Source organism: Dicentrarchus labrax, unplaced genomic scaffold (genome assembly GCF_905237075.1).
Source record: "Dicentrarchus labrax unplaced genomic scaffold, dlabrax2021, whole genome shotgun sequence".
Classification (NCBI taxonomy): Eukaryota; Metazoa; Chordata; class Actinopteri; family Moronidae; genus Dicentrarchus; species Dicentrarchus labrax.
The window spans coordinates 27,322,373-27,346,437 of NW_026136704.1; the positions used below are offsets into that span (position 1 = coordinate 27,322,373).

The 24,065-nt window shown below is 40.0% G+C and overlaps 1 protein-coding gene and 2 non-coding genes across 5 annotated transcripts; 1 reads left to right on the forward strand and 2 right to left on the reverse strand.

Annotated features, from left to right (window-relative positions):
* Positions 1–6,626: 6,626 nt before the first annotated feature.
* Positions 6,627–6,699, reverse strand: trnak-uuu (transfer RNA lysine (anticodon UUU)). Its single transcript has one exon. It is a non-coding gene; the product is annotated as a tRNA-Lys (tRNA).
* A 1,415-nt stretch (positions 6,700–8,114) lies between these two features.
* On the reverse strand, positions 8,115–8,187 carry trnak-uuu (transfer RNA lysine (anticodon UUU)). The gene has a single exon. It is a non-coding gene; the product is annotated as a tRNA-Lys (tRNA).
* Positions 8,188–8,272: 85 nt separating this feature from the next.
* nek3 (NIMA related kinase 3) lies at positions 8,273–14,329 on the forward strand. Of its 3 annotated transcripts, none has more exons than XM_051398838.1 (14): positions 8,273–8,389; positions 8,766–8,891; positions 9,244–9,337; positions 9,437–9,534; positions 9,645–9,728; positions 10,105–10,172; positions 10,276–10,362; positions 11,375–11,429; positions 11,691–11,891; positions 12,160–12,274; positions 12,792–12,944; positions 13,066–13,197; positions 13,356–13,467; positions 13,990–14,329. In XM_051398838.1, exons 2-14 carry the CDS (start codon positions 8,775–8,777, stop codon positions 14,054–14,056), a joined length of 1,383 nt encoding a protein of 460 aa, XP_051254798.1. In that variant the 5' UTR covers positions 8,273–8,389; positions 8,766–8,774; the 3' UTR covers positions 14,057–14,329. The 3 variants fall into 3 exon arrangements, with proteins under 3 accessions (XP_051254798.1, XP_051254797.1, XP_051254799.1); XM_051398837.1 differs by lacking the exon at positions 8,273–8,389 and adding an exon at positions 8,498–8,601; XM_051398839.1 differs by lacking the exon at positions 8,273–8,389 and having other exon boundaries at positions 8,837–8,961.
* The last annotated feature ends 9,736 nt before the right edge of the window (positions 14,330–24,065 follow it).

The following is a 24,065-nucleotide window of genomic DNA, read 5'->3' on the forward strand; positions in this document are numbered from 1 at the left end:
AATCACCTTTAGAGAGTTCAACCTTGGCAGCCCGTTAGATACTTCCACATCAATTAATTATTTCTGATTATTTTTTTTCGCCGACGGTACCCTAGCGAGATAATTACTGCCCTTAAGAGCAACTCTGCTTAAAAAAAGGTTTTGTGCTACCATAACACCAATCTCCATAAAGATATTACATAATTGATATTGCTGCAGGATAGCAAAATAGTCAACCATGACTGCAATCATATACAACCTCTAGAAATAGTGTCACCCTCGTCACCCCTCAGCAGCGGTTATTTTATTGTGAAATACACAGCAGGCTGTACTGTAATGGAGAAAATATGAAAAAGAACTTCAAGCACTAACGTATCTGCAGTACAACAGTTACACAGGTGTATCACATAGAATTCAAACAATTTTGAAAAGAACGCCCAGAGTACGGAGCAGTTTAGTGCCAAATCTTTGAAGTCACTCAGTCTTATTGATTTAAAATAAACTCCCACCCACATATTACTTTCTTTGTTTCCTACTGTGCTTTACATGCCCCCACTGGTCTTAAAGGATCTTCCAATTAGCTCCATATGTCTGCTTTTAAAGATCTGACAATTATCTTGTTTATATGGACACAGAAATGAAGGGAATTCATGAGAACATACGCCAGACAAACTGCATCAGCCAAGAGGATCAGAGGCTGTTACTCAGAGCTCATACAGATTACAGCTCGGTTCACTGGTTCTCCAACAGGGGTACAGAGAGGCTGCGGTTAGCCGGGCTTCTAAATGAGCAGTTTGTTTGAACTCAATGTAGGTCATCGCCATACTGGAAGGGCATGTTTGATGAAGAAAAACCCCCTCTCCTCAATAATATTAGTGCCACTGTTTACTTTTTAAAGGCCACCCACACAGGTATTTCCAATTCTGGCTGATTACGCCTCTGCTCAGGTTCAAAGTGGGCAGAGCCATGTGAGGAATTACACGAGGTAACTGGGCTCCAGAGCAGACGTTTTGATTTGCCATGGTAGGAAAAGCACAAGTGATAATAATAACAGTAACAACGGTTCAGTTCTATTCAAGTGCCCCAGTAAGACCACGACATGTAAGACACTATGCACAATACCCGGACCCTGAAGCTAAATGTTACGCAACCATCATTCATTTTATTATTTACATCCATGCTTTTTCTACTTTGACAAGTCAAAAATGGCTTCTGATAAAGGTGGAATCGGCGCCTACTGAGCATGTGCGTGTCAGAGAGCGGTCAATTAAGCATATAATGATAAAAAATCACCTGTGTGGGTTTAAGATGGGCATGCTGGGCCTTGGAAGTAAAATGTGATAGATAATCCCAATTTTATCAGACACATGAGGAAATATCTTAAGATTCCATCCAGACATGTATTAAAGCTACGGTAGGTAACAAGAGAGAGACCGCTACATTTTAAAAATATCCCTTCCCCTCCCTTCAGGTCTCCCCCCTTTCTTCCTTTGTTTTCTTTCAGAGCATTTGATTTATTGATTACTGTTGGGATGTAACCTACCCTTGCTTTTAAACTCTTTAAAAGACATCTACCTCATTAATAATTCCAGAATATATGAATATGCAAATCTGGTCCATTTCTAAATGTATCCTGCTGGATACAAGACGTCTCCTACTTCACTGTTAAGTCCATTCTCAGTGCCCGGCCCCTTAAAATCAGATCTTCAGCACATACATCATCTAGCTGTAGGCACAAGAAGACAATATTCAGGGTGGATAGCTCCTCACTGATATCTATTTATTATTATTTATCTATTTATTTAAAATTGGCATGAAATCAAACAGGATAGAATCTGTGTTTTTGTTCTAGTTTTATAAGGTTTTAAGCCTGTTGCTGTTTTCTATTTGCTTTCTAAAGCAAATCTGTCCTACCTACTCTGATATCAGTAGTTAAGTAAACCTGTATCATCAATAACATTCAAACATCCAAATCCCAAATGGCCTCCTTGTTCCCTTACTCCTCCTTTCCAGCATTTAATTCCATCATCTCCTCCAGGTTATTTCCTGGTAAGAGAAGAGTGGTACTGAGGGATGGGAGAAAAGGAGACGTAGGAGTGAAAAAGCTTTACAATCCTCCCACAGATGTATTCCTTGTGTGCAGTTAGCATCACTGAAAAACTGTAGGATGCAGGCTGGCATCACCTTTCAAGCTACTTCAGTTAAAGTTCAAACTCAGGCAGTAGCATTATTTTCAAGCCTGGGTAAGACCCGGCTACAGCAAATTTATAGTTCCTAAAGACCAAAAGTACCGCCTCACAAATTTCCAGAGAACTGAAATCATACCTCTGGGCACAGTCTCAAAGAAAAGAAATCATTGTGAGCTTCTCTAAGCTTGCAGAGGTGGCACAGTTTCCATTCAATGGTGAATGCAGTCCCTGAATGAAGTTCTGTTGCACAATTTCAAGTTAAAAAACAACAATATTGCAGCTTTCTCTTCATTCAGGGAACATAAAACCCTAAAAAAAAACAAAAAAAACAACAGACAACCAACAGAGCGCAACTATTTCACGACCCTATGGAAGACCAACTGTAATGTGAGATATATGCAGAGAAGATGCAAGAGCAGCATTCTTTGAGCTCCTATCTAAAACTTGTCACAACACTGAGGTACTGTTTGCTGTAATCAACTCTGCTATCAACCGTCTGCAGTACAGAAGGCTTCCTGGAGAAACATGCTGATTCTTTTATCCTTCCCCAAACGTCCGTGAGCAGTGGATCCCAATTCTGTTGTTGTTTAAATTCTGCTTTAAATAGTTTTAAAGCTATTTTACGATCATGTTTTAAAAAGGTGTTATTCATATGGAGTGCATCGCCTGTCCCCAAAAAGGTCTCCCCAGCTGAGCTCCTCTAGGAGGTCTTTGATAAAGTTAATCCCAACGTCTTATCAGTCATAAACAGCTCTCTGGCCACTAGACAGTGGTTCAGTTCCTATTTGAGAATCCAGCCTTGATCCCTTAATCCCCAGTAACTATAGACCTAACTTTAAACTGCTGTTTTTGTAAAGGTAGTTTGAGCCAACTGACACTGATATTTTATATTTTAGAGACCGCCCATCATAAAGTCACAGTCTTTGTTTAACTGCAGATGAAGATCACTCCACTTTTTCAAAAAATTATTTGTAAAATACCTTATGCTTTGTGGTACCGGTACCCCAAGTTTTTTATTAGTCTTATTAGTTTGTTATAAGTAACTTATTCTGGTAGTTTTTGTGTTCCTTTGACATCTTCCTCTGGTATTTCTGTGGTTCTCAGAGACTCTTGTGGTATTTTGGGACAGCTACCACAGGATTGTACCACAGTTTCAGCGGTAAATTATCGCATGTTCTACAATCCTGTGGTATCTGTCCCAAAATACCACACAAGTCACTGAGCACTGGAATAGTACCCCTAGGGGAAAAAATCCCATGAAAAAAGGAAAGTAGTAAAGGAACTGTGGCACATGAGGTACCAGCGTATGGTATTTTAGCACAGGGAATAACTGTAAGGGAAGAGCTCAAAGAACATTGTAATTACGATCATCATGTGACCAGAATGGAATGATGCCCCTTACATTTTTATGTCAAGGCTGTAGGTCTGTCCACTTGTCTTTGTATTCTTCTGGCTTCTAGTGGCCGAATATGATAAGATACTTCTCACTTCAATATGCAAAATGTTGTTTTTTTATCCTCCACTAACTCATTCATTCATTCAGGGTTTCACATTATCTTGTTAGGACTGTTTTGTCTTAACACACCTTCAAAAAATGTCCTTAAATGTTGATTTCTGTTTTTTTTTTTTTTAGAGAAGCAGTACTGATTATGTTTCACCTCATCCCTCAAATAATCCGAGACTTTCCTTTTCTGAAGAGCAATCCAACATCCAACCCTGCACAGGTCCAGACTTTGGTGCATTCCAGGAAGGATTCAAGCTGTTTGACTAAAACATTATTAGGTAACTGATAATCATAGGTCTTTTTCCACTTCCTGTAGATCTGGCTGCTAAAGCCCTCTGAAACTGCAGTGGAAGCTAACATCCAGGATGGTTATGTCATCCTATTTGTTTGTACATTCCAAATCAAACAGGGTCCCGCTGGTCCCGAACTGTAGCTGGTGTCTCTCTAAAAAATAAAAAAAAAGGGGGGGCAGCCTGATCCATCTCCAAAGCCTATGAAGGGTAAACCGATAAACAGCGCTGAAGAGAATGAACTGAAAAAGAGGGACAAGGTGACAGTATCCAAGATAATTATCTGGGGATCAACATATGCTCTGAGGTTAAGAACGGTGATAAAACCTCTGTTATATGGCGCTCAAATGGGCCTTAAAGTTTATATAAACTTTGGATTGGACCACAAAGTGACCTTCACCACCCACAAAGCAGCTCCACTGACACGACACAACAGATTATAGTTTTGTTTCTTTGATGTCCAGCTTTAATAGCCTGATAATCAGACTGAATTGCCGTTTTGTTTCAGTTCATTTATTCATTCTATTTGAATCGCTGAACAATTTTAGGATGTGGGCAGTGATCCAGTTTGGAATCAGACTTTCACATTTGTAACACAACACAAATTCTTACTCTAATTTTCAAGATTTCGTTGTCTCACAGGGCAGTTTTAACACTTTGTCTTGGTCTTGGTCTTTGTTTGTCTTATAAAATGTGTGTGACATTGAAGCAGCACTATATTGCAACAGCGTCTCATAGACATACGTATTATCTTTTATATTTAACCACTAAGGATAATGGCTTTCTCTAGTTTTTTAATGGGTTTTTGAATTTCTTCAGTATTCATCCTCTCAGCCAATGGACGTCCAACTGTCCCCACGAAGGACTGTTTGATGGCTTTTAATATAATGTAAGTTTCTCTTAGAAATTAGATCTTCAAGACATCAAGCTGTTTTATGTATTTCACCGTTAACCTCAAGCATAAAAATTTTATTGAAAGCTTAAAAATGACAGATTTTATGACATGGGCAACTTTCTCTGCAAACATTTTCACTTCACAGAAAGTCATCCGTGCAGAGTTTCTCTGGCTTTTTTTGGCCCTTGGCCATGTTTTTTGGTCCCAAGGTTCTCATGGCATCAGGAGTTTAAGAGTTGCAATGTGAACAAGGCGTGCTTTTGTATTCTCTTTGAGGATCACAAATAAAGTCCTGAATGTATTATAAACAACTCAGGGTATCATTAAAACTGGCTTAATTCAGACATAAAAACAAATATCATCAATAAATAAGTCTATTGGCCCAGTCTGACCCCTGGATTGAGTAACCATACACTAGGGGTTCTTAATGTCATTCAGTTTGAATTTTTATTGCCCCACAGCTGCTTCGTGTCAGTCATCTGTCATTTATGAAGCAAGGCAAACTAGAAGAGTGTCACAGCATCTGACTGATACCATATGTTATGATTCTGTATTTAAATGCTCTCTCTGCACCACAAGTACCAACAGCAATGCCCCTTCTTGTAGAAACTCGATCTTCATTTCAGCCTGATCAAATAGTTTGTGGAAAAAAGCTTGCTCTCTCTCTCTCTCTCTCTCTCTCTCTCTCTCTCTCTCTCACACACACACACACACACACAAACACACACCTGCACAGCTTGGTCCTTTGGTGGTCATCTTTAATAACCAGTAATTCATGATTAGATAGAAGCCATGTGATAGTTCCTTACTTATGAACTCAGCAGAGCAGATTCAAACTCACATCCTGACACCACTGAACTTTAGCCGATTATACAAACACCATCTTGTTATAAATCCCAGAAAGGCCAAGCTGCTATTTTAAAAACATGACATTGTTCAGATACCAGAACATGCCTTCACTCTCAGTGTATTCAGGTTGTATTTGTAGATTTAGTTTGTATAGATTTTTCACCCAAACTGATAGTCATCATGCATTTGTCAGGAGAAGCTCAACTGAGGTCTGTAATAGGCTTCTTCCCAAACTAAGTTAACCTAGACATCTTTTTACAGCTCCAAGAAAAGCAAACAATGTCCATCACATTTCCCCCAAACAGCTTGTGCAGCATAATCCAGAAGCTGTAGACAAACTGTTGCACCATGCCCAATATTTACCTCATTATTGTATTTATTTTCCCCCAGTGGAAGGCTATTTGCTGATAGGTGGAACCAGAGCACCGCCAGAGAGCAGAAAATAGGAGGTAATGAGGCAAGTTTGGACCCGCTATGCAATTGTTTGGCTATGAAGCGCTTGGTTTATGCTGCACAAGATGTTAGAGGGATTCTGCTGTACATTAATTAAGCAATCTGTCTGTGGGGGGGGGGACTAGGCGTCATGACCCCTGTATTTGTGTCGTGACTATGGCTCTGCATTCACACATTGTCATTCCTAACAGCAGAATGGTTTGCAAAATGTTGAGCTGTGATGTAAAGCTGATGTCAGTACAACTGTTATGATCCTTTAGTTTCTTTAAAATTCACCTGCTTTATTTACCTTATAATGGAAGCCATTGATTGTTGTGTCAGACTCAAATGATTTGTATTAGGTCCACCCACCCAATACTTTCTGTTACTGCCTTAACTTTGCTTGCGGCAGAGTAGAAGGATGTTTGCGAGCAGTGGAGTGTGATCTGACTTAAATCAGCAACGCTTTAAGTTTTTAAAACTTCGATCGCCCGAACAGGGACTTGAACCCTGGACCCTCAGATTAAAAGTCTGATGCTCTACCGACTGAGCTATCCGGGCTCTTAAGGGCTGGTCACGTGGGATCTCAAAATAAATCACATGATATCCATGGATTAAAAACAAATTCTTAACCTTTTGATTAATTAAATTATTTCTGCAGAAGCTTGAAAGAAAACGTTTCATCTCCAGACCTGTGTCACTGCTCATAGGAATTACAGCAACACCATGAACATGACAGACCTACATTGTTGACATTACGTTAGAAAATTGATTAAAATAAAGAGGAAACTGTATGATGAGTTGTTAAAGACAGGATAGCCAACATGAAACCACTAGACTACTTGTGCAAATTATTATAACGTTTATGGAAATGGAGTGTGTAGGATTTAGAGATTGTGATCTACCGCCATCTAGCGGCCACATTCATTGCCGTGTCATATCAAAGTCTATTAAAGGACTCTTGGAAGTTGCTTAAAATTGTGTAATCCTCCACAGAGAATGTCAGGTCTGCTTTGTTTCTGTCAGTATTACATTATCATTATCTCATTATATTAGAATTTAATATTCTGTGTGTAGGAATAGATCACATTCAAACAGCACCATGGTTACTATGAGGACATCCAGGCTTTGTTGTTTGTACTGTTTCTGGGAATGTGGTGGTTTTAATGATTTTAGGAGGTATTTGTGTTCTGCAATTAAACACAGATTTCACATGTTGAACTTTGGATGAGGTTTCTAAAACTTTGACCGTTTTTCACATGTACAGAGGGAGTGGGTCCTCTTAAGATAAGATATGATGTAGCTTTATTGATCCACCGTAGGAGAAATTCAACAACTTCAGCTTCTACAGAGTTCGACATGCTTGTACTGCTATCTTCCTACAGTAGCCTGGGATGGACAAGCCAAAAAACTTGATCTAGATACTGGATCTTTTGAGTTTGTCGCAGGTTTCAGGGCCACCGTAGTCTCTCCTACACTCTCGGAAGGTGGCCGGTATTCAGTTGGTTGCAATCTGCAACTTCACCACTAGATGCCACTACATTTTAGACAAAATAAAAGAACATTTATGAACGTGCGTTTGATGCCTGAGCAAATTTTCTTTTGGTGGGGGATTAGGACTCATGATCTCAGTGTTTTTGTTCGAACTACAACTCCACATTCACACACTGTCATTTATAAAAAGCTGCATGTTTTACAAAATGTGGAGCTGTGATATCTACAGATAGATGAATGGTGATATCTACAGATAGATGAATGGTCCTTTAATTTCTGTAATTTGCTGTATTTACCTTACGATGGCACACATTGATTTTTGTACCTGACCACAGATCTGTCTCTTGCTCCAGCTCCAGCCAGAGATCACTTTGTGTTACTCCATCAACTGTACTGGTGACAGGGTTGGGGGCTGTTTTATAAGCAAAGTGGATGTTAGCACAAAGTCTGTCCGCAACACTTTATGTTTTTAAAACTTCGATCGCCCGAACAGGGACTTGAACCCTGGACCCTCAGATTAAAAGTCTGATGCTCTACCGACTGAGCTATCCGGGCTCTAGAAAGTCGTCACGTGGGATCTCTGACAAATCACGTGGCCAAAACATTGAAATTAGAAACTTATTTCTCATTTCTGTCTGTAGAGACATGAAAGGAAACATCTCTTCTCCAGACCGGTGTCACTGCTCCGTTACTTTTCCATCAATATACCTTTGTCACCTTTACATAAACCGGCAGGCAGATAACTTTGGACTCTGAGGTAAAGGCATAAAAGAAAAAAAAGCAGAAAACATTATGAACAAAGCCTAAAGTTTAATATAACATAATGGATTGAAAAGACAGTCGTTATGGAAAATTTAGAGATTATGATCTACCGCCATCTAGCGGTGACGCTGCGCATTACCTGTGACTCGACCTACGTCACACAATAATAAGGAAGTAGCGGCCAAACAAAACAGCAACAGAGTCCAGGTAGACTTTTATCTAGTGCCTTAGTCTTTTATTGCACCTCAATGTTAGCACTTAAAAGACTAAAATAAGACAATATTGCTGTAAAGTTTGCGCATGCGTCGGCCCAGTACTCTGTAGCTCCATTTGTGTTTTCATCCTTTGTGGTGTGTCTTTGTGGTTTGCAGAGCAGCTCTATGGAGAGATACTCCCTCCACAAAGTGATCGGTGAAGGGTCTTTCGGTCGGGCTTTGTTAGTCCGGTGTAAAAGCAGCCAGAAGGAGTATGTGGTCAAAGAAATCCAGCTGCCAAAGGTATCTGCAAACAAAGATGGTGATGTACTGTACCTACTGTAGCTTCATGCTCACCTGAGTGGTGGAACAGGTAACCTGAACTGGATCCTCCCAATGCAGCAAGTATTTCTAGTCAAATAAAAATCATAAAATAGTGAATTAAAGATATGTTGGATTTGCACCACTCTGTGAGCTACACTGCTGCACACTATATTTGAACTCAGACTGTTATGTTATAGCCTGGAGGTTGGATATGGAAATGTTATTTGCTCTGCGCTGATAACCTACCAGGTTGTTGCCTACGCAGACACGAGGAGGCTGTTGGTTTTGCATAATAATGAATGCATTCATGCTTGTATTTGCATTTTTATAGAATCAGTCCAAATTGGAGAATTCGAGGAGAGAAGCCGCCCTGCTGTCCAGAATGAAACATCCTAATATAGTGGCCTTCAGGGAGGCCTTCGAAGGTATTCACACACGTATTATAAGACCTTTTGGGCTCTTGTGACATACAATTATTATTGTTTGGATTGCAGAATAGGCATTGTGATTGTTTGTTTGTTCAGCTGATGACCTCCTGTGTATTGTTATGGAGTACTGCAGTGGAGGAGACCTGCTCCAGAGGATCCGGCGGCAGAAAACTACTCAGTTCTGTGTTGATGAGGTAAGCCTCAACTACCTACAACTGTTCTCTCAATTGACTCTGCTGTTGCTGTTACTGTTTTGTTACCGTTTTTTCAATTTTGTTTCACTGGAGTCTTGTTTCTTTTCTAGATCTTGAGGTGGTTTGCTCAAATGTGTGCCGCAGCACACCATATCCATGATAAACGGGTTTTGCACAGAGATTTGAAGTCCAAGGTACAGTAGTCTCTAGGCATTATAGTTAATAATTACATTACAGGTTAATAGGTTTTCATTTTATGTTAGTATAACAATTACATTTATTGTCATTCGTGGAACAGACATTATGAACTTGTGGGGGAGATCAGATTTTTTTTATGTTTGTTCTCTGAATCAGAACAAGAAGTAGATCATTTAGTTTACTGGTTGGATGCATGTTGATAGAATCTCATCAGTGTGAGCGCTGTGAAATGAACAATGATGAAATTGCTGATCAAGATAAGATCGCAACATTATCGCTCACAAATGCATAATATCATCATTTTGCTGTGGCTGGCTGTTCTTGTTTTGGCTTCATGTTAAGTCATCACTTCTCTTTCATTTCCTTACCCAGAACATTTTCCTGACAGATAATGGGACAATCAAGCTCGGGGACTTTGGCTCAGCGTGTATTCTGAATAGGTACATGAAAAGAACGGAAGCAATTTTATAGTTTGCCTTTTTTTAAGTTCAGTGCTTTATTTCCTGCTGTTACATTTGACTAATTTTTGCAATTTTGTTGCAGCTCAAAGGCCTACGCTCACACATACGTTGGGACACCATATTATGTGGCTCCAGAAATCTGGGACAACAAGCCATACAATAATAAGAGGTATGTTACCATGTTTGTTTCGACTGGTTCCTTTTGTACATTGTACATGCCGCAAATGAAACCAAAATAAAATGAAACCTTAATGATGGAAGACCAATGTGGGGAAACTGGGTTATTGCAAAAGGAAGTATTAATTGTCTTTAGCAAAGACTGTATTCCCCAAACAGAGAAGAACAACATAGGAGAACATAAAGAAGCTAATATATGAAAACATTTACATATACAGACGGTGTTCAGGCCTGGGTTGGTGCATTGGGGAAGACTATACGTCAGTATATTTGTATTAACTATACGTATGTTTATAAGATATAGAATAGAAGAAGCAAATAGAATACAACTTCACTGTCAAGCCAAGGCCGGAAAATCCCCTTTGGTCTCACCAGATCCAATAAAAACATCACATTACATCGATACAGTATCAAATCACAACTGCTGGTACAACATACAGAGCATGAACAGCATACCTTCTGTGCAAGATGTTTGAAATGTTTACACAATGTGCACATAATGTTATGTGCATAAATAAACCCTTGGATGGATTTATCTTATGTACACAGAAATTTAAATATTAATGCTCATGAGGGAAATTTCGCATTACAGCAGGTTGTTACTCCAGACCAGTGTGCATACAGTAAATGTAATCCCCTAATTAGTACTTTAAAGGGAAACTCTAATATCCAAGACTTTACTGTAATTGAACAAACAGACAACAGATAGACTTCAATTAACTACAAATAAATCCCATAATCTTGTCCATGTTTGCTTGGAGTTTCCCTTCCAGGCTTGATTTTCCATCAACATAGCCTGTGAGCTTTTCATAAGACAGTCTCGGATGTGTCAATAAGAGTTTTTAAAACAGTCTGTGTTCTCTGCTCTGCTGTGTTTCTCAACTCAGCAGCGATTATGTAACTCATGCATGGGTTAACTAGTCCTGTGTTTTCGTGACTGTGCCAGGACATGACGAATGTCTAGTGTGAATGAATAACCGTCCCTTTGTGTATTTGTCCTGCAGTGATGTGTGGTCTCTGGGCTGCGTTCTCTACGAGCTCTGTACCCTGCGACACCCGGTATGTCCCCTCCCTCCACTCTCCATGTACCAGGAGTTTGACTGTTGGGCCTCTCTCCAAATATTGTCAGTGAATAATTGTATCAGATAGTCCTGGTGTTATCTTACTGCACAGTGAGATGCTGCAAAGCATTGTTGTGGAACGCTGGAGGCCCAGTATCTTCAGCTGAGTTAGATTATCCACTGTGTATTTTTTTGTGGCTCAGATGTTGCCGCGCGGTTTGTTGTCCTGGTGTTCTTCACACCTCATTCTTGTGCGCAGTTCCAGGCATCCAGCTGGAAGAGCCTGATTCTTAAGGTGTGTCGGGGTGCGTACCCTGCCCTGCCCAGTCACCTGCCCTACGAGCTGCAGTATTTGGTCAAGCAGATGTTTAAGACAAACCCAAAAGACAGGCCGTCCCTGCACACCATCCTGACCTCTCACCGGGTTTCCAGACTCCTGCGCACACATCTGCCCTCCCAGGTAAAAAGCACAGTCAGCACCTGCAGCTTCCTGCTTGGTGACAGTCACTCAAGCAGTGGAACCTGAGGTGATTTTATGGCTGCCCATCCATCATAATGACATACTGTCACAACACAGTGTCGAAGTGAGAATTTAAACTCTTACACAACTTCCCCAGCTGTGGTGACCCTATGCGGAATCTGACCTTTGACAAGCTGCTGTTAGTTCAGATGGCTGAGGAGTTGGTGTTATGCGTTTGATTTACTGCACCGCTTTGAATCTTTTACAGGCAATAGAGACGGAGGAACAGGGGAGGCGAACGGGTCGATGGAACAGAGGAGAGGGAAAGGAGGTGGCTAATCTTCTGGGAGAGAAAAGTTTAATAAAAACATCAACATTTGAAGGTAAAGTCAAAGTTAACAGTGTAGTCATAAAAAAGGATATAGTACTGCAACTCTGGGAGAACCACATCACTGACATTTTTGTGAAAACTGGTAGGAACATAAATGTTGTTGTCAGTAAAGACATCAACACTGCCTTATGTGTGTTATATTGTTTTATTCCATTCCTTCAAACTCTGTAAAGCACAATTCTGAAAGGACTCCGCTATACCCACTCAACACAGCCAAACCCAAAACAAAGAAAGGTAAAGGAAGTAGGAAGTAGCACTAAAAGCAAACATTATAATGAACTGAAACAAATCTTTATGATCATGAGCAACTCTTCATCCCCCGGGTAGAAGATTGCTTCCAAAATCTTTTACATTTACCTTGTTTTGATTATTATTTTTTTATGCTTTTTCTCTGCCTGCTTTTCAGGGGTTTGCGTGTGTTTAAGAAAAGAAGTTTAATTTCTTGCCAGGACCTTTTTGAAAACAAGAAATATAACAAAAATATAATCCTAAGTAACATTTTACCTCAGGCGTGGAGTTACCAGAAGCCCATGGTGAAAGCAGAGAGCCGGGTCCTCGAAAGCACTGGGCCGCTGAGCCATCAGACAGCGTTATGAAGATGTTGGCAAATGCCACCCTCATCTCGTCTGACAGCATGGCATCTACCAACCACACCCTCACAGGTCATTCTCATAGATGTGTAATACCAATAGCAGCATTTTCACTTCCGCATTTGTACAAAATTTAAGTTTGCAGAATGAGATACAGTGTCCAAGTGAATCAGCTGTACTCCTGCTTTTACAGGGGTGTCAGAGGAGCCAGAGGACAGCAGGCAGCGGAAACGATGGGACAAGGATCCTCCCGAGAGACTTCTGAGTCTGTTGGAGAAGGCCAGGCTTAGCAGAGCCTCCAGCACCTTTTTAATTAACAGAGGAGGTCTGTTGATATCTAAATACACATTATTTTAATAAAGCAACCTTTCTCTAGAGCACAGTTAACATAATGTTCGTGCTGAATTTCATTCTTGATGGGAATATGTCAGTGTCGTGGATTATATAAATTGGCCTCTGTGGTATTGTGGCCACGGTTTTCAGGTGATGACCCCCTGGTGGGACCCCTCTCCCAGGGTGACGACACAGACGGTCCTGAGCTGGAAGTGGTTGTAGATGAGGACCGACTGCAGCCACGCTCTGACGACGAGGACACGTAAGTAACCTCAATTTATATCTGTAATTTAATATGATATTACTAAGGATGAGCATGCTTGATCCAATCTGACTGGACATACAGTACATCAGGAGGACACAAAGGAAAAGACCTGTAGGTTTCTGGTTTTATTGAGATGTGCTAGTGGAATTTTAAAGAGCATCAGCATTGTAAAGATGCTAAAGGCTAATGTGTTGGTTTTGACTAAATGTATAATAAGATGGGAAAAATATGATACTTACAGGTCAATTTTGCTTTTCTTTTTTTTCCAAAATAAAATATGTTCTAAAAAAAGAATAATAATAAAAAAAGTGTTGAGCTTCCTAAGCAGAGAGTGTGGGCTTTAAAGCAAATAATGGAACAACAGAAATCAAAGCACCTGGCAAAATAGACCTATTCATATCCATTATTACTGTGTAAAGTGAGCCCTGCTGTCGGATATATGTCGAATGTATATTTTATGTGACCTCTAAAATGAAAACAAAGTTTACATGTGTTGTACTGTTTGTTCTCTCTTCACAGAGACTTTGAGGAAGAATCTCCATGTGACTGGATAGATGAAGTTGAGAAAATGTTTTCGGAACACTAAAGCCTCATTCCTCCTGAGCCTACAGAGGCAGTCATTGTTAATGTTTGCATTCACTAAAAACCCTGTTTGCATATGCCAAAATCATTTCACTTGATATAAGACCATGTGTTATGAATAATATGAAAATTTTTTATAGCAGGTTCTATACATGTTTACAAAAACCGAGTTAAGCTCATGCAAAGATTTTTATAATGTATGTTTCAAGCTCAGAAACAGAACACTAAAATTGAATTGAATATTGTTCAACTTGTCATAAAACATTTTTTACATGGAGGTGTGTGTGTGTGTGTGTGTGTGTGTGTGCGTGCTCTGTCTCTCGTTTGATTTGAACATCTGCTCTGTACTGTTCAGGTTACCAATGATAACATTCCCAGTAGATTGAAGCCGTCTGGAAGCTTCTGTTTGGCTTGTCGGGGAAGCAGGAAATATTAGACTCCGAGCAGCTGGGTCTCCATGGGGTCACGCCATTGTGAGCCCGCCTGCACCTTTTGATGTCTATTTCCTCTGCAATATCAAAAGTAGACAAAACATGTTCACTCATTGGTATTCTCAGACACTAACAAACCATACATCTGGACCCTTTGGCTGTTGTGTTATTTTGAATTTGCTGTGACCACAACAGTGCAGACAGAGAGATGATGGTGTTTCCTACGTTAAGTGTTGATTATGTACCACTAGGTGGAGTTGAACTCACTGGTGTGAGCCATTTTGTGGGTAGGAGTGAGAAAAGCTACAGATGGGTGACAAAGGAAAAATCTGAATGACTGGAGAAATATGTTAAATGCAAATACATACAGAACACAATGAGAAGGATTATTATGTAAATCAGTTGAACACCTATGGGAGAATTAATTTCCCTTAAAATGTTGACCATCTGTAGATTCTGGTTCAGATATAATTAAAGCTTTGTTGAAATCCTTTTGATATTAATCAGATGTAGGCAGATCGATCTGGGAATGCTCGCTTTCTGTATATATGAATAAGGGTTACTGGCACCCTGAAGAGCATAAAGACATTTGGTGCAAGGGAACAAGTACAGCCTTGTAGTCTCTTTGCTTTGGCAAATTAGAAACACGACAGTACAGAATAAGCGCAGACAATAGCCAAGCCTCGCCCATGACTGTTTGGGCTCAACAGGATATAGATACTACAGACCCTTGAGTCAACAAAACCATAATGATGCTGATTCACCAACAGTCACACCAAGGATGGATTATCCTGCTGCCAAAGTTCCTCCAGTGACTGAAGTCTCCCATTGGCTGACAGGAGAACTCTGCTATATGACAGTCTTTTGTCAGATATCTGCCCATAATGTGTTCTATTGAGGAAGCCCGGGACTGCAGCTTGCCCCTTATCTTGAAGCCACACTGAATCCCCCTCCAGGGCTTAACCTCCAGCCCCCTGCTTTTTTATTCTTACCATGTTTCCCCTTATACCTCCAAAGATGTCCATGTTTAGCAAAGATACAGATAAAGTGGTGTAACATAGCAGAGCTACAACACCACCATGCTGTGTGTCCTGCAGATAGGAGGGTCTCCCATCAGTGTCCATGACAAACTAGTCAGCATCTTTACAGCTCAGCATTGAATGTTAACTGAGTCTGTGGTGCATGAATGGTAAGGGTTGTGTTGTCAAGGGCTGTAACTGCTGTTGGAGGGTTTCATTTATTGAATCTTAGCATTTTTTGAGTATCAGCTCAAATCTGGACATCTGGCCTTATGTATCAAAAACTATCAAGTAAGTAATTGACACAGATGCTTTGTTTATATTCCCCAAACTATCGGCGCCAATCTCAAAACCTTTAAACCCAGCCCTAATTCCAGGTGTGGGTGACTGTTCCATAGAGTCTGGTGTAAATGTAATGTTGGCTTTAAAAGACTGTCCTAATACTTGTCCTAGAATGAATACCCCTGTGCTAGCAGGCGACAACAACATGTGCAGCTGATGTACAGGGGGTGGTAAAAATAACACAACTTACAATACAGTATCTATTTAGCCTTTTTGTATGCTTTCTTCCAATTTCCTTATTAATTCTTTAATTTTTTTCTGATTCCTTCCCCTTCTTTCTTATTATTAGATTATTCTGATTCTATTATTAATTCTCAGTCCCATTAATATAGCATGCCAGGAAATGAGGCCGTAGCGAGCCATATAGTCATAGCCTCTCTTCTGGGCCTTTGTTTGTCTTTATTCTTTAACGCTTTTAGAAACATGGACATGAGTATATCATTACAGGATAACCTTTGATAAATCTATACAAAATCTGTCCAAAAAACAGCATCTCACACTACATTGCAATTTAATAAAACAACAACCTCTCTAACAAAGTCTTAACAAATATTAAGCAAGATGTTATAAACTGAAGGATTTATTGCAGGACTGTTGGTTTGCATGAAATTGTGAAGGTGCTTCTGTTATTTTGTCCACCCCCTTTGACTGTTGGGTCAAGAATGCAAGACCTGGCTGAAAAAAAACAAAATCCTGACGGAACAATTTTATGAAGCTGCTCTTCAGAAAATATAGAGCCAAACAAGCAGATGAACAGGAGCTTCCTCTTGCAGGAAGGATGTGAAGTTGTGTCTGTTGTATCTCAATGGCTATAAATGGGTCAGAAAATACATTTCTGTTTGAATGAACCGCTCCGCACTAATACACTGAGGGTCTACGGTGGGGTTGTGGGGTCGAAGTAGAAATGCAACTTTCATTTTTAATCAGTTTGATGACACAACTCCACTTCAGAAGAGAAGTGTGCCATATATTGGCCTCATTTCCTGAAGTGAAAATACACCTCGCTGTTTTTGTTAACAAGTACAGGCAAAACCACAGTGCTCGCGTGCAAGCTGAGTACAGGAATCAGTGTAGCTGAGCTGGGTCCACACACGGTGATATACAATTTCCTGTTAAGCTGTAAACTACGGAACACAAAAAAAGGTGCTACATCCTATTGTTCAGTATCTACTCAGATTCGCAGTGGGGTTGCATTGCCTGGACGTCTAATCTGAAATGCTTCATTGATTTTCTTCCTGCTCATCCTGGTGACCTGATAGCAAACAATCAAGTAACTTCCCCTCTTATCAAATGATGCACAAAAGACCTTTCATTTAGTCTTTTTGGGAGATTGTCTGCACACCTCGGCCCTCAGTTTCTGTCATCACCCATGATGAAATATTGACACTTTTTATCTGCAACAATCTCTGTTCCCCTTTTGTCTGCCTGTCACACAGCCTGTTTTTGTGGCCTGCTTTCTGCGTGCCCCCTGTTTCACTCAGGAAGGGCTCTGCAGATGCTAGATGACCCAATGATCTCAGTCTGGCTACTGATGCTTAGAAAGGCATTTTCTACCTTACTCTTTCAATTTTCAATTTTCTTACACTTATGGTAAACCTTAGTGTTTTTTTTCTTTTTTCTTTCTTTCTTTCTTTCTTTCTTTCTTTCTTTCTTTCTTTCTTTCTTTCTTTCTTTAAGCTACACTTTGAGCTTTCGTTAAGCTACATTTAGTGTCTTGACTGTAATTGTGGTATTAGTAGACGTTTATAGCCTTACTGGTATTAACCACATGGTGAAGGAAACAGTGAAACCTGCTACCATGACTCACTCAGTAAAGAGAAGTGCTGTTTATTCTGCACGGGGAGCAGATCTTCCTGTTAATAACAAAGCACTTAGGCGCTGCAGTTGGGAGTCTCTTTGCAACTATAAATATGGGAGCTGTCATTGTTATGATTATTTCAAGCCCTCTAAAGTGACCCTCCATTGTCTCCTGCCAGTGTTTTGTTGCTCTGTATCAGACAATAGAGACTGGCCTGGCCAAGCAGGGTTTGTTGTGGAACTCCACAATTCATCAGCCGTAAAAAGGTCAGGAGCAGTTAAATTTGGGTTATGTGAAGTAAGAGAGTGCCGGCTCCGCGAAGGTTGTCGGGCCATTTGCAGTTTTAAACGCTGCTATTGTTTGTGGCTCACACGCCTGTTGACTCATGATGGATCCTGATCCACCTTTAGGCAGGGTCACGGGCTCTGCTGGCCTTACTCTTTGCCATCATTCCTTTGAGCCAATAATAGATCATTAGCAGACAAGACCTTTAACAGAGCCTTTTCGGAGATTTCCTCTTGTAGCTTACATGCAGTTTACTGAAATCCTTTTTGATTGAAATAGTGGTACATTATGTAAGAAAGGCTGTAAAAATGTTTCCCTTTTAGCTCGCAAAAACTAGAAGTGTGTGATACTGGCAGCAGAACATTTTCAGATATCACTTAACAAACTGTAAGCATCTGGTGGTGGTAGTGGTGGTGATATTACAGCTTAAACTTGAAACTAGTTCTGCCCCTGCTTATCACTTCACTGATCTACACCCTAATCTAAATGTGAATCTCAGACCACACTGTCCTTCCCCAATTTAAATATTAATTGCTCCTTTGGGTTTTCTGCACCTCTGTTAACATCCTGTGAAAAGCTCTGTGGTTTCGCAATGAGTCTGATTTGCGGCACTTGCAGCACAAATGTGATGTAGAGAAACTCCTGCAATGAACACATCCACAGCGAGGGCTGCAGGCCTACAGTATAGCTTTCAGCTCTTTAGTTCAGTTAGCTCTTTAGTTGGATATTTCTTAAATAAGCCAGTATGTTATACTTGTTTATCAGTGAAGCAAAGCATTGATTTTGACATAGTTTAATGCAAGCTTGAATCCACTGCATGCAACGCATGAACAAGGATACTACAGAACATGAATCAAATCATTCAGTCTTGTTTCTGTATTTATAGCTCATCAATGTCAAATTAAGGGTTAATTAATCAGTCATGACATTTGGACTTTCCAAGTGTTTTCATCACAGGAAATTGTTTCAGAAAGTGGAGACCAACAACTTATGTTATCTGTCATAGGTCGCAGGATGTGGTGATTTGGTAAAGGAACATTTTTATTGTGGCTATTTTCTTCTGTGGCAGCCATCAACTACCAATTATTTCCACCTGGTACATTTCATAGACTCTTGAATCCTAATCTGACATTTAACTCCAGTGGATGGTTTAAATTATAGTATAGTTATAAGAATAAGATATACATGATTTTTTTGTTAAGGAGATAAAAGTAAATGTGGTATTAATTGAAAACAAGTGAAATAACTCATACATCATGCATACATACATCAATATGTATATGATAATCAGATATCACCTATGGATTATTGTGCTTCTCTTGGTTGATGGAAGCTCTGTGACCAGTGGAGTGATCTTCGTCTTATCTGTCTGTTACGTTGTGCGTTGTCTTTTTGGATGCAGATAACCCCGGGGTATCAATGAGCCATGTCCTTCCCATCCTGAGGCCAGAGTGTCAATAAATTAGGTGTCTCTCCGGGAGCCTGCTTCAAAGGGATGTGGTGGTCGTAAGGAACATGACATTTTGTTTTTGTTAAAAACAGGAACTTGTGGTAAACAATAAATATGATTCAATCTTACGGAAGAGCTTTGGCTTTTGTGTAGGTTGAGCAGATGAGGATTAACCTCACTTTGAAATGAAATAGCGAATTGCTGTGGTTAAAGGAGGAAGAATTCTCCCAAAGAAGAGAGGGAAAGTATTGTGTGGTCTGAGAGGCTCTATGGAAATTCCTCATGGGGAACATGCTGACCTCAAGGCCGACCTGTAAGCGTCAGCTTTTATGTGTGGTTGTGCTGTGCAGTGTGCTGTGGGCATTTGTTTATGAGCCTGTGCTGTAGTATTAGTGGGGCCCGGGTATCAGTAATCCTGCCATGTGCTTAGTGGAGACGCTGTGTACAATTTGATAGGTGTATTCCACCCATTCCAAGTTTTTCCTGATCAGTTCTTTAGGTTGACTGACGTTTGAGGTATTTATTTTACACTTATCCACAGCTATGTACAATAAACACCTAGATAAGGATTCAGTATTGCTCAAGAGCTGCAGTAATAGCCAGCAGGTAATAAAAAATGTGACAGTGCCCCTCTAAATTTGTCCAAAGTACATAAACATGTTATTAATGTAATACTACTAATACAAATAATTGCATTCATTGATGAATTGGTTTATTAACTAATTTAATAAAATACTGACTAATAAAGAACAACTCTACTTTGCTCTACTTATTCCTGTTTTCACATTGTTATTTTACATGATCAGTTGAAGTATTTATGATGAAACTACTTGAATAGAATATACTGGTATATACCTAATGTTATATGCAGTTTATTGTATAAAAATATGACACTTTCTAAAAGTAAATTCTACCACATTTTTGGCAGTTTTTATAATATATTTGCTATAAGGGTGCTTTGACAGCCACATGCTGGACATTTGATTGCTGTGGGATTTGACCCAGTGACCTCTCCTTTCTGTCATGAGACTGTCAGTCGCACCAGTGGGCTGTCCTCTCTGGTTTGAAGCTGTAGCTACAGGAGAGGATTAATGTGTTCACATTGGCTGGTCAGACATTGTTTAAATCCCCAGGAGTTTCCAGAGGAAGGACTCCGAGCTAAGGAAAGCCCAACCTGTCCCATCAAGCAGAACACACCTAATCATAACGTTTTTTTTCTCCAACAGACTGTAATACCATGTTCAGTCAGCCTGAAACTCTCAGTCTGAAGCAAAGGCAGAAGATTTGATGTACTGTTGTATCTAATGTGTATGTATTGGGGGTAGAGACATATTGCAGTGTACAGCACTTTAACAGATAGGGGGAAATAAATCAAAGTCAACCTAAAAATATGTGTATGGGAATTCCCGGATGTATTTACTGGATGATTTAGTCATAACTGTTAAACCCTCTTACTGAAGTCCCATTACATGATGTAACTTGTGGCTTCTTGGTTTTATATGAAACCATGGATGCACTTTTGAGGCGTTTCAACACTTTTAATGACGTCCTCATGCTCAACAACACAAGGTGAATGATGGTAAACTCCTTTATCTGTGATTCATACCAAAACAGGCATTACTTTTCTTTTCTTTTTTACATGAATTATCCTCTGTCAGATCTAACCAATTTCACAGGAAGTTCTTGGCCCCTATACCAATGCCACACACGCTCCAACTGCCATTTTCAGGCACAGACAGGCTCTTGCCTTAGGGTGAAGACTCATCCTGTCGATAAAAAGAACAATAACATTGTGCACACGCTTTGTCAAATTTAGTAATATATATATTTATTTATTTATATGACACAAGTTCTTAACGGACTGGACACTTGCCGCATGTTTTTATAAACACCACAGCACCCTGATGAAGGGAGTGTTTAATCAATATTCTGCTTATACTTTCTGTTTCATTCCTAAGACGTTATACAACCAAGAGCTGATCTGGGCAAATAACTCCTCCAGGAACTGATAAGGCCTGTTTATGGCCCGAGGCGACAGGGAGTTAAGGAGGATTACATGTGACTGGTTGGTGCAGCTATTTAGCCTACCTCCCTCCTTGCAGACATTGAGCCCCTTCCACCGCTGGTTATTAGTTCAGTGCTGCCTCTGATTTTACAATGAGTAAGGCTGTTGTGCTAGCACAAGTAAGCTTTTTTTTTTTTGTCAAACCACATCCTGACAAATGATTACTTAACGCAATGTTCTGTCTCCCGCATTGTGTGTTTTTATTGCCTTCTCATTCCCAGTCAGGAAAGTTGTCGACCCCCCCCCCAGGGGGTGACAATCTTTTTTATAGAGCGATAATAATACCTGTTTACCCCAAAACCAAATTGGGATTGTAAAATCCAGAGATGCGGAATGTGATTCTGGTGTAATTGTGGGAAAATAGTGCAAATTTGTAAATGGGAACTTCCTTTATCAGGATAATAGCGTCCCTTGACTTCAAAATTATGAGCCATGTAGGAAAAAAACGATGATCATCCCCCCTGGGGGGGCCCAGGTCAATTTAGTAGGACAGGCACTTCCCTTGTCATGTGATCCAGAGCTAATCTGAGGACAAGGACCTCACCCCAATCTCACCCCCTACCCGGTCCTCCTCTTCCCCGAAAGCGTACACATACACTACTGAAGTCCCAGTTAATGCCCCGGGAGAAATTACCCCTGACACAAGTTCTCAACACAGCAGAGGATCTCCAGTCAGTTGAAACTGACGGAACATCAAAGCAGCTATTAAAGGATTCATTGGAGAAAACATGCTCAATTTACCACAGGGGAACAGGAACCTAACACTATAAGTTAAAGGCTAGATCCAGACTTGTTTTCATCTCCACTAGGACTAGGAGAATGGCACTGACTGTGCTAGCCTTGATGTAGACTGCTACTCTCAGCCAAAACATTGTTTTTGTTTTGCATGCCCTAGGTGGATTCCAGCAGTCAGTTAAGAATTACTAAATTCATATGATGTAACTGATTTATGAACATTTTATTTAGTAGATAAAACTATTGGCTGACAAACCTCCTTTGAATGTTGTAACCTTAGAAGTAGAAATGTTTAATGTTTGATGTTTAAATTTTGTTTTATTCCCATCACTCACACAATAAAATTTCACAGATCCTCTGTTCATCTTGTACTGTACAAGAAGGCTTTAATGAACACTCCCATCTGAATTTACCAGAGCAATGCAGAACAGAATGTATGTGATGACAAGCAGTGTGGTGTCTGTGTTTTCTCACCCTGCAGCCTGCTGGGAAGGAGAGGTCAGGCTGATTAGATAACCGTTGTGTATGAAGAGGATCGAGCCTGCTGGGCTCACGTGAGGGGTCCGAACCCTGATCCAGAGAGCTTATACAACCATAAGACTTTAGTATATAAACAACTTCATGTTCTTGACATTATGCAATATGTTCATTGTAAAATGGGAACAATTAAGAAACTCTTAGAAGTTATTTACATCCGTTATTATGAGGAAGGTTCACTTCCTGAGGAGAAGTGGAAATATTTAGTGAGAACTGCATTACTTCCTTAATTTATTTGCTCCAGGGAAAAAGTTAAGCTAATCAAGGAATTTACATATCTTTACTGCATTTAAGTTGTGAATTCCTTTGTTTGTCCTTCTCTGTCGCTGCCCTGACCTTTGACCCAGCTGACAGCTGCCATGAACCGCCGGTGGTCAGATAACGGTTGTATGTGCTGAATACACACCTCCTGACACACTCATACAGTTTAACATAATGATTAGCCACACAATGTCTTCTTGTAATGAGTTTTCATGATTCAGTTCTGAACAGGTTCTAGTTCATGATGCTCAGTAAGCATGTGGCCAGGTGGCAGATTTAAAAGGGCCTCCTGCGCAGATGACGTGAACTGCTTCAGTGTCAAATTGTACTTGTTTTCATAACAGTCCAGGTCTTTAACCCTGTCCTTGACTCGTTCACATGGCCTCAGAACCAGAGTTATAGGTGGGGTATGAAAAATTTGCAACTGACTGACCTTCAGGCTATGTCAATAAAGTTGGAGCACCATGTGCTCTCTGTTATTCACTCTCACGCTGTGTTGACTCCTCACTGATGGTATATCACTTGTAAATATGTCCACAGCAGGACAAATATTTCACACATCTGTTTTTCTAGAAAACTGCAAACACAACTTACTTATTAATCGATTTTTCTTTTAAATTTGATGCCTTTTTTGTACACATTAGGATGTGAAATAATTTTTTTAATTATACAACCCGACTGTTAGAATTGTAATCATTTGTTGAGCAAAAGTTTCCTGATTTACTATGTAATGGCACTGATTTTACTGTTCTGGTGCAGAGGACCAACCTTTTAGTGATTATATTAAAAACATCATGTCCTTGCGGAGGAGGAGAACAATTTGTTACTGGATGATAAAATGGAATTCCTATCTAGCTTAAGTTAAACACAAAATACACTGCACTGCTTTATTTCCTCTCTAGTACCAACTGACCCATGCATGTTATGTTTAAGTAGATATCTTTATGGCACAGAATTATGAAATTTCCATTAATAAAGACTTCCTCTCTCACACCACTGGTTGCCACACAGGAAGCTGGCACTCCCCAGTGAGAGTCAGACAGACTGCATTAGCCTTTCTTCTTCCACTTCTCTACCTCCTCATTTGCAT